The sequence below is a fragment of the Vulpes vulpes genome, chromosome 12 (assembly GCF_048418805.1).
Source record: "Vulpes vulpes isolate BD-2025 chromosome 12, VulVul3, whole genome shotgun sequence".
Taxonomy (NCBI): Eukaryota; Metazoa; Chordata; class Mammalia; order Carnivora; family Canidae; genus Vulpes; species Vulpes vulpes.
The window spans coordinates 111,810,015-111,825,342 of NC_132791.1; the positions used below are offsets into that span (position 1 = coordinate 111,810,015).

Sequence of the window (15,328 nt, forward strand, 5' to 3'; positions counted from 1 at the left end):
TCTGCTGTCCTTGTGCAAAATCTCTTATTCTATTATTTCTTTTATCTACTCTCAGTTTATGGTAGTGCAATTGTCAGCCTGTTTGGAAATCTTTGTCCAAAAGTTCTTTGCTTCTTCTTAATGTCTGGGAGTTCTTGGGGGCCTAATTTGGGGAATTTTTCTTCTGGAAGGGATTTGCTTCTCTTCCCATTGCTTGGCATTCCTCACCGAGGGACACTTCTCTCCAAGATGTGGTTGAGAGATGGTCTCAGAATTTGCTTTCTAGCTTCACTGATGTTCCAGCACTGGAAGTTTCATAGCAAGGTCTCCATAACAGTATGATCACAGGGTCACCCTGCTTCTCACTGATGCTTGTTGGTACAAGTCAAATCTTCTGCTTTGGTTCCCTGCTCCTTTGGTTCTCTCTGTTTCCCTCACCTATTCTCTGTCATGGCTGGTGCAGGTCCCAGCCACCCTAATCTTGGCTACCAGGTCTTTATGCTTCAACACCAGCCCCTGAAGCTTTGACACCTGACTGCCTGGCCTCAGCCCCCTCTACTCTGAGTTCAGCTCTTGTTTGTTTCTTTGTTTGTTATTTAGAAAATGGATCCAGACACCTCTCAGGGATTGTGTCCTATCCAATTCTTATTGCAGTTTAAGAGAATCCTTCAGATCCTAATAGTCTGGTCAGCCTCAATACAGGAGGGAAAATTGAATTTTTGTCTGATGACTTGTCTTTCCTCATCAAAGTCTGATATGAGGTTATCAGCTAACCTGGATTTGGATTTGGATTAAAGGAAGGAAATAACGAGAAGAAATATATTCATGTAATAGAAATCAAAAAGTTGAAGTTTAAAGGAACCACAGAAATATTTTTCCAACCATCAACTATAAGGATGGGAACAGAGGCCAAACAAGATAATTTGATTTGCCTGAAGCTACATAATACAGTCAGAGACAGGACTAGGTCCTCGCCCTCTTGAATGTTCTCTCTAGCAAAATTTGAAAGACATCTTATACTATTCTATTTTTCTTCACCCCTCCAGTAGACATGGCTATGAGAAATCAGAGTACTTTGACTGAATTTACGTTGGTCTCCTTTCCTGTCATCCAAGAGCTTCAAATCTTGCTATTTGTCATTCTTCTGATGGTTTATATACTTACCATAACAGGAAACATTGTCATCATTTCCTTAATATGGACTGATAATCGTCTCCAAACACCAATGTATTTCTTCCTTAGTAATCTGTCATTTTTGGACATTTTGTTCACAACCACTATTGCCCCAAAGTTGCTAGCTTGTCTCTTAGAAAAGAAGAAAACGATATCCTTTGCTGGGTGCATCACTCAAATTTATTTCTACTTCTTTCTGGGGACAGTGGAGTTTATCCTCCTGGCAGTGATGTCCTTTGACCGCTACGTGGCCATCTGTAACCCTCTGCGCTACACCATCATCATGAACAGCAGGGTTTGTCTCCTGCTGGTTCTGGGCTGCTGGGTGGGAGCCTTCCTCTCAGTGCTGTGCCCAACTATCGTGGTCTCCAGACTGCCTTACTGCACTGAAGAAATTAGTCATTTCTTCTGTGACATTGCCCCTTTACTGCAGGTGGCCTGCATAGACACTCATTTCATTGAGATGATAAACTTCCTCTTGTCCTCTCTTGTCCTCCTGACCTCACTGGTATTCACCATCGTGTCCTACACCTACATCATCTCTACCATCCTGCGCATCCCCTCAGCCCAAGGACGTCAGAAGGCCTTTTCCACCTGTGCTTCTCACATCACAGTTGTGTCCATTGCCTATGGGAGCAACATTTTCATGTACATGAGGCCCAACCAGAGTCATTCACTGGAGTTTGACAAGGTGACAGCTGTCCTTACCACAATGGTAACCCCTCTTCTGAACCCCTTCATTTACAGCTTAAGGAACAAAAAAGTAAAGGAAATCTTGAGAGAGTCAATTAGCAGGATAGTTCTACCATATTCCAAGGGCACTTGACAGTAAGCAATTTCAGGGAATCTGAGCTATGCCTTCTCTACATGACACCTGGAGCTGTATGAAGAGTGACACCATAGTGGACTGAACTCTCAGAATCCATTGGCAAGATGAAGCATGGAAAACCAAACACATATCAATAGTGAAGCATGAAAAACCAGAAAAGAATAAAGAATCCCATGTCCCCTCAGTCCTGGAAATATTTTGCACATAGTAACATAGGATTGAGTCATGAGAGCTAATGTCCAGTATTTTTTTAGGCACAAATTTCAATGGTCCTTGTGGCTATAAAAGAGATCATTTTATAAAAGTAATATTGTCATCACACATAAAGTTTGGATAAGTACAAAGGAGAGGTTTTTACCAGCCCTGAGATGCTCCTCCTTTGATGATTTTGACTAGATTAAGAGGCAAGAATTTTAATTCTACCAGTCAATATGGTGGTGGTGGGGGGGGGGGGGGAGTTTAACATACTAACAAATTAAAATATCAATCAAATTCTACTTCTAGGAAGAAGGTCTATCCTGCACACAAGTCAGGTATTTGCCTGTTGTGGCATTGGCAGCCTCAGGTTATCTTTTCCTGGTTCCATTACATATTTTATTTGGGTTACTAATTTTCCTTGTTCTGACTCTAGATTCATCAAGCACCTTTATATCTATTTTTTCTTTCCTATATAGCTTGCTTATTTGGAGAAAATATTCTGGTCAAAGCAAATGTTGTCTAGCCATAAAGTAGTGTCTCTGTCTTTGTAAATTGATTACTGTTCTATTTTTGATTAATGTGAATCTGACCTCAGATTCATTGTGTTGATAAATAGAAATGTGCTGAATTTATCAGCATAATATGATCTTACAAGGAATATGTCTAAAATAATTATCTTTTAATGTTATCATTTCGCATAGCAATGTGCATAGCGCTGTTCTTCAAACTTTAATATTCTGCTGAGTCTTTCAGTGAGAACGGGCAACTGGGCAGTATGCTCAGTGTAGCCAGGAAGGGATGGGGGGAAAGGGTTGTTAGGAAGCAAGACTACAGGGGATCCCTGGGTGGCGCAGCGGTTTGGCGCCTGCCTTTGGCCCAGGGCGCGATCCTGGAGACCCGGGATCGAGTCCCACGTCGGGCTCCCGGTGCATGGGGCCTGCTTCTTCCTCCGCCTGTGTCTCTGCCTCTATCTCTCTCTCTCTGTGACTATCATAAATAAATAAAAATTAAAAAAAAAAAAAAAAAAGGAAGCAAGACTACAGAGGGAAGTAACCATGGAAATTCAGATCTTGCTGCCTTAAAGGATAAGAAAGCCTGACTTACCTCAAAGGGGAATGAGGTGTTCAACAACTAACTACAATCCGAAGAAATGAAGTAGGATTCAGCCCAAAGAAGGGAGTCCCTGACATCCAGAACTGATCTTATGTTCACAGATATTTCTTGGTATTATTACAAAATGATGTGATGCTTGTACATAAGTCATGTTTTCCTCTCACTGGACATAAATAAACAGTTTCACACAGCATTCACTTCACACAAGGTCACCATTCAACACAAAACACCAAACATTCCCTTACTTTGCCAAATTGAATGGCTGTTACCTCTTTACTAATTTCAGCTTTATCTGACACTGTCCCCACCCTTCTGAGAGCACTCAATCCAGTATAACCCCTACTGCCATAGACCCTCCCCAAAAGTTCCCAAAGAAAGACTAAATCCTATACTAGGTACTGTCTTAGTGAGACAATCTACTCTCTCCATAGTGTGGGTTCTTGGTCTTGTTCTCTCAGTTATCAATAATACGTATGTTACTAAATCCCTGGGTTAAAGAACTCCATTCAGATATTGTTCATGCAAAACATCTAAATGTAAGTGAGCACAACTAATATTTGTCTATGAGTTTAGTGCCAGAGGCCTATGAGGGCATCAGTTATGGGAACACTTGTAACCCAGCCAGGATGCATAAGGAATGACTCCATAAAGAATTGCAGGTAGATCTGTTCATGTAACACTTTGCAATCAGAAGAGCCTTCCTTTGATTATATCTTCCTCAAATCCTATTTTGAATTTGATTTTTTCCTTTGGAACTGCCCACTTTTAAAATCCTACTGTCTTTTGCTCACAGGTTCAGACCCTACATCCAAAGAAATCTGCTTGGATTAATTTATGAATCCAATTTACTAAAATTGCTCTCTTTTACTAGATTTTCTCATACAATTTTGTGATAGTTGAAAATATTGTTACAGGAGGAGTTAAGATGGCAGAGTAAGAAGGGGATCTTGCTTCATCCCTTGAACACAGCTAGAACAATATCAAATCATTCTGAACACTCAAGAAATTGATCTGAGGATACAGAGAACAAACTGTACAACTAGAGGGAGAGAAGAGACAGCATGGTGGAAGGTAGGAGGGACAGAGATGTACTTTGGGGGGAGTGCTACAGAGGGGAGAAGTCCTCACCATGGCCAGTGTGGAGCCTGGCAGGTGTAGCAGTGCTCCTATGGAGAAGGAGGGCAGTGTTGTCTTAGGATTCCCTGGGTCCCACTGGAAGAGACCATTCCTCTTCTTGCAGTTCATTTGGGAGAGGTGACATTATCTCTCAGGGGACAAAAGAGCCAGAGGGTGCTATTGAACTGCCCTGTTAATTACATAGAAGCAGAGACACCTGCTGAGAGCAGCTAACCTGGACACCAGCTTTTTGCTGCACTTTACTCTAAAATCCAAGCTTCTACACATTGATGTAACTGCCTTTATGGGACAAATCTGCAAGACTCTTTCTAAGAGGACCAGCATCGGTATGTGCCATGCCGGGTCCCTAAAATTTGGACTTTTGAAACTTAGCCTGGATGCCTAAGGGAAAATACAGGTGCACTGAGCTGCCAGGTGGGCAGATAGCCTAGACACAGACAGGGCGAATGTGACAATCTGTGGGGCATTTGGGACATAAGAGGGAAGATTGTTCTCTCTTCTGTGAGAGCTTCGAGGACAGCATAGGTGTGAATGCCCCTCTCTGGGGGGGACAGAGAGGCTGGCATCATTTTTCTCCCTCCACCTATCATCATGGACTACCTTCAATGAACAACATAGTGTCCACAATGGAGACCTGAGCCACTTATGCCAAGCCCCCACTGCCTGTATTGTGCAGGTGTTCTGTACTAGCGCAAGTGTGCTTGAGAGTCAGAATGGCAGTGGCCCCCTACACCAGAAGACCAGCACAACATCCTCCCACCCCACCTATGCACACACCAAACCTACTCACCATAGACTGTTGAAAAGCTTCAGCTCTAGTGAAAATAGGATCAGGCCTCACACGGAAGACAGAGACCTAGACAAAATGCCAAGATGGAGGAATTCATCCCAAAAGAAAGAGAGGGTCATGGCCAGAGATCTAATCAAAACAGATATAAGTAATATGTTTTAAATTCTCGATCAGAATTTAAAACAGCAATCATAAGGATACTAACTGGGCTTGAGGAAAGCATGGAAGACACCGGGTGTCCCTTACTACAGAGATAAAAGCCCTAAAATCTAGTCAGGCCAAAATGAAAAAATGCTATAACTGAGATGCAAAACAACCTGGAGGTAATGACCACAGGATGGAAGAAGTAGAGGAAAAAAAAAAAAAAGAAGTAGAGGAATGAATTAGTGAGATAGAAGATAAAATTTTGGAAAATAGTTAAGCTAAAAAGAAGGAGAGAAAAATATTGGACCAAGAATGTAGACTTAGGGAACTCAGCCACCTCATAAACTGTAATAACATTTGTATCTTAGGAGTCCAAGAAGAAAAAGAGAGGGGAAAAGAGACAGAAGGTTGATTTGAGGAATTATAGCTGAAAACTTCCCTAAACCGGCAAAGGAAATAGACATCCAAATCCAGGAGGCACAGAAAGCTCCCATCAAAATCAACAAAAGCAAGCCAACACCAAGGTATATTATAGTAAAATTTGCAAAATACAGAGCTAAGGAAACAATCCTAAAAGCAGCAAGGGAAAAGAAATACCTAACTTATAAGGAAAGAAAAATAGAGTAAGCAGCAGATCTATCCACTCTACTTGCCAGGCCAGAAAGGACTGGGATGATATAGTCAATGTGTTGAGTGAGAAAAATATGCAGCCAAGAATATGTTATCCAGTAAGACTACCATTCAGAAGAGATGGAGAGATAAAGTTTCCCAGACAAACAAAAACTAAAGGAGTTTGTGACCACTCAACCAGCCCTGCAAGAAATATTAAAAGAGACTCTTAAGTGGGAAAGAAAGATCAAAAGCAACAAAGACTAGAAGGGATCAGAGAAAATTTCCAGAAACAACAACTCTACAGGTAAGACAATGGCACTAAATTCATATCTATCAGTCATCACTCTGAATATAAATGGACTAAATGCTCCAGTTGAAAGACAAATGGTATCAGAATGCATAAAAAACAAGACCCATCTATATGTCACCTCAAGAGACCTAAAGACACCTGAGGTTGAAAGTGAGGGGATGGAAAATCATCTATCATGCTAATGGATGTCAAAAGAAAGCCAGAGTAGCCATACTTATCTCAGAAATACTAGATCTTAAACCAAAGACTGTAACAAGAGATGAAGAAGGGCACTATATCATAATAAAGTGTCTATCCAACAAGAAGATCTAATTATTATAAACATTTATGCCTCCAACTTGGGAGTCACCAAATATATAAAATAATAACAAACATAAAGGAATTCATTGATAATAATACAATAACAGTAGCAGATTTTAATACCCCACTTACATCAATGGACAGATCATCTAAGCAGAAAATCAACAAGGAGACAATGGCTTTGAATGACACACTAAACTTAACTGATATATTCAGTACATTTCATCCTAAAGCAGCAGAATATACATTCTTTTCGAGCACACATGGGGCATTCTCCAGAGTAGATCACATACTGTGTCATGAATCAGGCCTTAACAAATATAAAAAGATTGAGATTATATCATGTATATTTTCCAACCACAACGCTAAGAAACTTGAGGTCAACACAAGAAAAAATTTGGAAAGACCACAGATACATGGAGGTTAAAACACAGCCCATTAAAGAATGAATAGGTTAACCAGGAAATTAAAGAAGAAATTTAAAGATACATGGAACCAAATGAAAATGAAAACAAGACAGTCGAAAACCTTTGGTATGTGGGAAAAGTAGCTATAAGAGGGAAGTATATAGCAATACAGGCCCACTTTAAAAGCAAGAAAAATCTCAAATATGCAACCTAACCTTACACTTAAATGAGCTAGAAAAGCACAGCAAATAAAACCTGAAGCCATCAGAAGGGAAATAGATTAGAGCAGAAACAAATGTTATAGAAACAAACAAACAGAAGACAGTAGAAACAGATCAATGAAACTAGGATCTTGTTCTTTGAAAGGATTAATAAAATTGAAAAAACCCCTAGCCAGACTTAACAAAAAGAAAAGAGAAAGGACCCAAATAAATAAAATCATGAATAAGAGAGGAGAGATTACAACCAACACTACAGAAATATAATTATAAGAGAATATTATGAAAAATTATATGCCAACAAATTGGACAATCTGGAAAAAATAGATAAATTCCTAGAAACATGTAAACTACCAAAACTGAAACAGGAAGAAATAGAAAATCTGAACAAACACCAAAGAAATTGAATCAGTAAATCAAAAATCCCCCGACAAACAAAAGCCCAGGGCGAGATGGCTTCCCAGAGGAATTCTACCAACATTTAAAGAAGAGTTGATACTTATTCTTCTCAAACTGTTCCAAAAAAATAGAAATGTAAGGAAAACTTCAAACTCATTCTACAAATCCAGCATTACCTTGACTCCAAAACCAGACAAAGACCCCACTAAGAAAAGAATTACAGGCCAATATCCTTGATGAACATGGATGCAAAAATTCTCAACAGGATACTAGCCAATTGAATCCAACAGTACATTAAAAGAGTCATTCGCCACCATCAAGTGGGACTCATTCCTTGGTTGTAGGAGTAGTTCAATATTTGCAAATCAATCAGTGTGATACATACACCATATTAACAAAAGAAAGGATAAGAACCATATGGTCCTCTCTATAGATGCAGAAAAAAAAACATTTGACCAAGTATAGTATCCATTCTTGATAAAAAAAAAACCCTCAACAAAGTAGGAATAAAGGGAGTATACCTCAAAATCATAAAGGTCATATATGAAAGGCCCCCAGCAAATATCATCCTCAATGGGGAAAAACTGAGACCTTTTCCTCTATAGTCAGGAACAAAGCAGGGATGTTCACTCTCCCCACTGTTATTTAACATAGTACTGGAAGTCCAAGCCTCAGCAATCAGACAACAAAAAGAATAAAAGGCATCCAAATTAATAAGGAAGAAGTCAGACCTTCACTACTTGCAGACAACATGCTACTCGATGTATAAAACCCAAAAGACCCTGACCAAAAAATTGCTAGAACTGGTACACAAGTTCAATGAAGCTGCAGGATACAAAATCAATGTACAGAAATCGATTGAGTGGCTAAAAATAACAACACAGGAAACAAGAGATGTTGATGAGGATGCGGAGAAAGGGGAACCCTTGTAACACTGTTGGTGGGAATGCAAACTGGTACAGCTGCTCTGGAAAACAGCATAGCAGTTCCTCAAAAAGTTAAAAATAAAACTACACTATGACCCAGCAATTGCACAACTAGGGGTTTACCCAAAAGATACAAAAATACAGATTTGAAAGGGCACGTGAACCCTGATGTTTATAGCAGCAATGTCCACAATAGCCAAACTATGCAAAGAGCCCAGGTGTCCATCAACAGATGAATGGATAAAGAAGAGGAGGTATAGATGAAATTGAATAGTGTTCAGCTATAAAAAAGAACGAAATTTTGTCATTTGCAAAGACACAGATGGAGTTAGTGTATTATGCTAAGCGAAATTAAGTCAGTCAGAGAAAGACATGATATCACTCACATGTGGAATTTCAGAAACAAAACAGATGAACATAGGGAAAAGGAAAAAAAGAGAGAAGGAGTCAAACCATAAGACAGACTCTTAACTATAGAGAACAAATAGGATCTCAGGAGGGAAGATGGGCATGGTGGGGGGAATTAAATGGGTGATGAGGATTAAGAAGGGCACTTGTGATGAGCACGGGGTGCTGTATATAAGTGATGAATCATTACATTCCACTCCTGAAACTAATATTACACTGTATGTTAACTAGGATTTAAATAAAAATTTGAAACATAGATCTTGGAAACTAGCGCTTTATCCGATATGTCATTTGCAAATATCTTCTCCCATTCTGTAGGTTGTCTTTTAGTTTTGTTGACTGTATCCTTTGCTGTGCAAAAGCTTCTTATCTTGATCAACTCCCAATAGTTCATTTTTGCTTTTGTTTCTTTTGCCTTCGTGGATGTATCTTGCAAGAAGTTACTGTGGCCGAGTTCAAAAAGGGTGTTGCCTGTGTTCTCCTCTAGGATTTTGATGGAATCTTGTCTCGCATTTAGATCTTTCATCCATTTTGAGTTTATCTTTGTGTCTGGTGAAAGAGAGTGGTCCAGTTTCATTCTTCTGCATGTGGATGTCCAATTTTCCCAGCACCATTTATTGAAGAGACTGTCTTTCTTCCAGTGGATAGTCTTTCCTCCTTTATCGAATATTAGTTTGACCATAAAGTTGAGGGTCCACTTCTGGGTTCTCTATTCTGTTCCATTGATCTATGTGTCTGTTTTTGTGCCAGTACCACACTGTCTTGATGACCACAGCTTTGTAGTACAACCTGAAATCTGGCATTGTGATGGCCCCAGCTATGGTTTTATTTTTTAAAATTCTCCTGGCTATTCGGGGTCTTTTCTGATTCCACACAAATCTTAAAATAATTTGTTCTAGCTCTCTGAAGAAAGTCCATGGTATTTTGATAGGGATTGCATTAAACGTGTAAATTGCCCTGGGTAACATTGACATTTTCAGAATAAAGAACTTATTAAACTCAACACCAAAGAAACTAACAATCCAATCATGAGATGGGCAAAAGACATGAAGAGAAATCTCACAGAGGAAGACATAGACATGACCAACATGCACATGAGAAAATGCTCTGCATCACTTGCCATCAGGGAAATACAAATCAAAACCACAATGAGATACCACCTCACACCAGTGAGAATGGGGAAAATTAACAAGGCAGGAAACCACAAATGTTGGAGAGGATGCGGAGAAAAGGGAACCCTCTTACACTGTTGGTGGGAATGTGAACTGGTGCAGCCACTCTGGAAAACTGTGTGGAGGTTCCTCAAAGAGTTAAAAATAGATCTGCCCTACGACCCAGCAATTTCACTGTTGGGGATTTACCCCAAAGATTCAGATGCAATGAAACGTCGGGACACTGCACCCCGATGTTTATAGCAGCAATGGCCACAATAGCCAAACTGTGGAAGGAGCCTCGGGGTCCATCGAAAGATGAATGGATAAAGATGTGGTCTATGTATACAGTGGAATATTCCTCAGCCATTAGAAATGACAAATACCCACCATTTGCTTCAACGTGGATGGAACTGGAGGGTACTATGCTGAGTGAAATAAGTCAATCGGAGAAAGACAAACATTATATGTTCTCATTCATTTGGGGAATATAAATAATAGTGAAAGGGAATAGAAGGGAAGGGAGAAGAAATGGGTAGGAAATATCAGAAAGGGAGACAGAACATAAAGACTCCTAACTCTGGGAAACCAACTAGGGATGGTGGAAGGGGAGGAGGGTGGAGGTTGGGGGTGAATGGGTGACGGGCACTGAGGGGGGCACTTGACAGGATGAGCACTGGGTGTTATTCTGTATGTTGGCAAATTGAACACCAATAAAAAATAAATTTATTATTAAATAAATAAAAATAAATTTGAAACATTAAAAATAAAAAAAGGAAAGACAACATTTTACCTAAATTGCCAATTATAAAATCAGTTACTACTTTTGGAATGTCTTTTTCTTTTTATGATTTCTTTCCACTTTCCATCACTATCATTGGTTTATGAGAGAGCAGGCTGTCAGACAACCACCCCCAAATCTCTTGGAGAACAGTTCTTTAAATAAGAGCTTAAATCCTATACACTAAACAGCTAAGTTGAAATTATATGTTAATAGGTTTTTTGCTATTTATGCACATGTGGGTGACATCCTGGTAAAGATTGGATTCAAGTAGCAGTAACTTGATTTGAGTCAAGTATTTAAATGTCCAGGATGGTTGTATTTGCTTTAAGATAACTTACATTCCATTCAGCTTACACAGTGAAGGTCGGGAGGAGGGGAAATGATGTTCACATAAGAGGTGAAACGCTTACAAGGAAAGCCTGTAAGGGTAAATATGTAAATAGCTAGAAAAGGGATTTTCAAAAATTCTTAATTTATTCATAGTTATTTAACAGTTTAGAATCTCTTAAAGCCTAAAAGGAAATGTTCCAAATGGTCAATGCTGGTTAATCTGATATTTTAGGTGACTTTTGTTTTAATTGAAGTACAGTTGACACACAATGTTACATTAGTTTCAGGTGTACAACATAGTGATTTAAGAAATCTATAGGTTATGCTGTGTTCACCACAAGTGTAGCTACCATCTGTCACCATACAACACTATTACTTTACCAGTGACCAGTGACCAGTGTCTATTCCCTATGCTCTACCTTTCATTCTCTTACCTTATTTATTCTCTAACTGGAAGCCTGCACCTCCCACTCCTCTCCACCCATTTTTGCCATTAGGAAATACACACTCTACTTTTCTACATTTTCTAGATTTTCTGTGCTCAGGATGCAAAAATGTTAATTTAATAACATTTGGATGGGCACTTTTTTGAAGAGGTTAAATTCATTTCCATACTGATGCACAGGTATCTATCTAAGAAGTGATCCCCCTTCTTGGTGTATAAATATGAAATTACTTTATTCAATCCATTTTAAACTCTCATAATTCATATTCTTAAATTAGATATCCATTTTAGGAGTAGGAATAAATATCTAAAATTTGTCCTTTTTAAAAATCCAGTTGTTTCTTTTGTTTTATTAGTATAGTTAAATGTCCTATGGAATTTATTTTTCCTTAAGTGAAAGTTTGAAGATTAATCCAGATGGAAATGTATTGAGCCAAAGTGAGTTGATTGAAACGTTTACTATTTTCAAACTTCTTCCACTGGTAGCAAGTTAGTGGTAACATTCCTAAATGATCATAGTGACTAAAGAATACAGTAATTAATCTGGGACTCTAGGTCCCATGCCCAATGTAAATAAATCATAGCTTTAGGGCAGAAGTGAAATTCATTTTAAAAACTCATAATCTAACTCCTCTTTGAAAGATCATGATTCAGAGTACCACCTCTCCTCAAATGACAGTAGTGATTGACATAAACTTTTGAAAGAATTTATTATTTGTGATTATTTATAAAGCCCAATCTGATGTATTTTGGTTCTGTGTGCAAAGAAGCACATCGAGAGAGAATTTGAAGCTATATGACACATTGTGTGTTTAACCAAGAATTTCTGAATAATTTTAAAAGCCACTAAAAGCTATCTGGCCATCCATGTCAGAAAGTGGAATAAATTAGAGACTCCTTCCTCAGTGCCCATAAGGAATGGTCAGCCCTTTATTCTGCTTCCTAGCCTTCATATCTATTTCTCCTCTTCATCATTCTTACATTTCAAAAATCAAGGCCTTATTATGCACCAGGGGATTATTGGGAAGGCAGGTTAACCAATGTCCCTATCTCTAGCTTTATCTCCATCAGATTAACCCTCCATATGTTTGCCAGAGTAACATTCTAAAATACAAAGATGATCAAATAGCATTTTCTCAATGATTCTGAATGACCTCTCACAATATGTCCATATGCAGGGTGCGTGGGTGGCTCAGTGGGTTAAACCACTACCTTTAGCTCAGGTCATGAGCCCAGGGTCCTAAGATCAAGCCCTGCATCAGGCTCCCTGCTTAGCAGGGAGCCTGCTTCTCCCTCTCCATCTCCCTCTGCTGCTCTCCCTACTTGTGTGCATTCTCTCTGTCTCTCTCTCTCATAAAAAACCAATATGTCATATGAGACCATCATATCTGTCCCTCACCTGTGTCAGCCTCACCAATTGCTCCTCCTCCCAAGTGCCTAACTTACCAAATAACTTGAAGTCCCCAGATGCTCCATGCCCTTCAAAGTCTTTTATAAAAATTTTTATAAAAGAATTGTATAAAATTCTGTTTATTTGGATATAAATATTTCCCTCCAGCACTACTACTACTAGTCTGTCTAAAAATATATTCCTTGTCCTTCAAGAGTTGTTACCTCCTCTGCATTGGCATTCTTGTCCAACAATCCCATAAAACTTTCCTCCCTCTATCAATCCCACAATAGTCCTTGAGTCTTCTCATCATCCACCTGTGAACTACATGAAGGTGGATATTTCCTTGAATGTGTTGCAGTATCAGTAGTTCTGAGCATCAGTTAGCTACATTTAATGAACATGTATTCAATCATCCTATCAATAAATATTTATTTAGCACTAAATGTGCCAGGCACGCTCCCAGGCACTGGGGATTCAGCAGAAAACACAAGAAACAGTCCATTCTCAATAAGCTTGCATTCTAGTAATTAGATGACTTACACAAATAAATTAGAAAATATCAAGTGGTGATTAATGCTACACAGAGAATTGAACCAGAGTGAACAGATTGAAAGTGACTGATGCTTCAGATTGAACGGTTAGAGAAAACACCTCTGAGATACTAACATTTAACTTTAATGACAAGTTAGCCATGGAAAAATCAGGAGAAAAGAATTCAGGACCTCCAAAATGAGGTAACACCTAAAGCCAAAGATCTTAGAAGGGAATGAGTTTGACATGTTCAGGAGGAAAACGGAAGCAATGTTACTAAAATATGGTGGCCGGTTAATCACTGGAACTTGAGTATAAAAGTTAAAGAAAAAAAACTATTAAAACTAACTTTAGTGAGGCACCCAGGTGGCTCAGTTGGTCAAGCCTCTGACTTGTGGTTTTGGCTCAGGTTGTGATTTTTGCATATTGCAATCTAGCCTCACTCCACATTGGTGCAGTGTCTGCTTGAGATTCCCTCCTTCTGCCTCTACTCTCACTTGTGCAGTCACTCTCTCTTTCTCTCTCTCTCTCTCAAATAAATAAATAAAATCTTTTTTAAGGGGATCTCTGGGTGGCTCAGCGGTTAAGCGCCTGTGTTCGGCCCAGAGCGTGATTCTGGAGTCCCAGGATCGAGTCCCAAATCAGGCTCCCTACATGGAGCCTGCTTCTCCCTCTGCCTGTCTCTGCCTCTCTCTCTCTCTCTCTCTCTCTCTCTGTGTCTATCATGAATAAATAAAATCTTTTAAAAAAAACTTTTTAAAAAAACCTATAGCTACAATAACTTATTAATGGCTATACAATAAAAAGGAGTATAAAGTTAACCCTCAAACAACCCAAGTTTGAACTACACAGGTCCATTTACACACAGTTTTCCATAAATACAGTACTGTAAACATATTTTCTCTCCCCTATGATGTTCTTAATAACATTTGGTTTCCTCTAATTTATTGTGACATTACAGTATATAATACATAAGAAAATATGTGTTAATTAACTCTCTATTGGGAAGACTTCTGTTTTGAGAGAGTCAAAAGTTTTGCATGAACTTTTAACTGTGCAAGAGGCCAGTGCCCCTAAATCCCATGTTGTTCAAGGGTCAATTGTACATTACAACATCAAAACCATAAAATGTAGGTGGGAAGAATGAGCAGAGAATAGAAGGATAGTTTTTGTATGTGATAAAAGTTAAGTTGTTATCAGCATAAAATGGACTGATCTAACTACAAGAGATTTTATGGGAAATTCATTCATGGTAACTGCAAAGCAAAAACCAATAGTAGATATCCAAAAGACAAAGACAAGGGAATCAAAGCATACTGCTGTGGAAAATCATCAATTCACAAATTAAGACAAGAAGGGAGGAAGAAAGATGTAAGGGAACCATAAAAAACAAAAAACAATAAGATGAAAAAAAATGAAAATAAATTTGGAAAATACCATGACTGTTTCTTATACAGTTAAACGTATACTTACCATAAAACATAGTAATTCTACTCCTAGGAATGTATCCAAGAGAAAAGAAAACAAATATTCACATAAAAACATGAACTCAACTGTTCATAGGAACTGTATTCATAAGAGCCAAATACTGAAAACAACTCAAGTGTCTATCATCTGATGAATAAACAAACTGTGATCTGCACAATCTACATAATAGATAATCCTCAGTGATACAAAGGAAGAAATAACTGATACCTGAAACACTTGGATTAATTTCAAAGCATCTAAGTAAGTGAAAAAAACAAACAAAC

At 38.6% G+C, this 15,328-nt stretch overlaps 1 protein-coding gene across 1 annotated transcript; it reads left to right on the top strand.

Moving 5' to 3' along the window:
• Positions 1-1,030: 1,030 nt before the first annotated feature.
• LOC112920148 (olfactory receptor 6M1-like) lies at positions 1,031-1,978 on the top strand. The gene has a single exon (XM_025998800.2). It carries the CDS (start codon positions 1,031-1,033, stop codon positions 1,976-1,978), a length of 948 nt encoding a protein of 315 aa, XP_025854585.2.
• The last annotated feature ends 13,350 nt before the right edge of the window (positions 1,979-15,328 follow it).

What these genes read in the sequence shown, in the direction of transcription:
- LOC112920148 (XM_025998800.2), top strand. Translation starts at nt 1,031, where the DNA reads ATGGCTATGAGAAATCAGAGTACTTTGACTGAATTTACGTTGGTCTCC.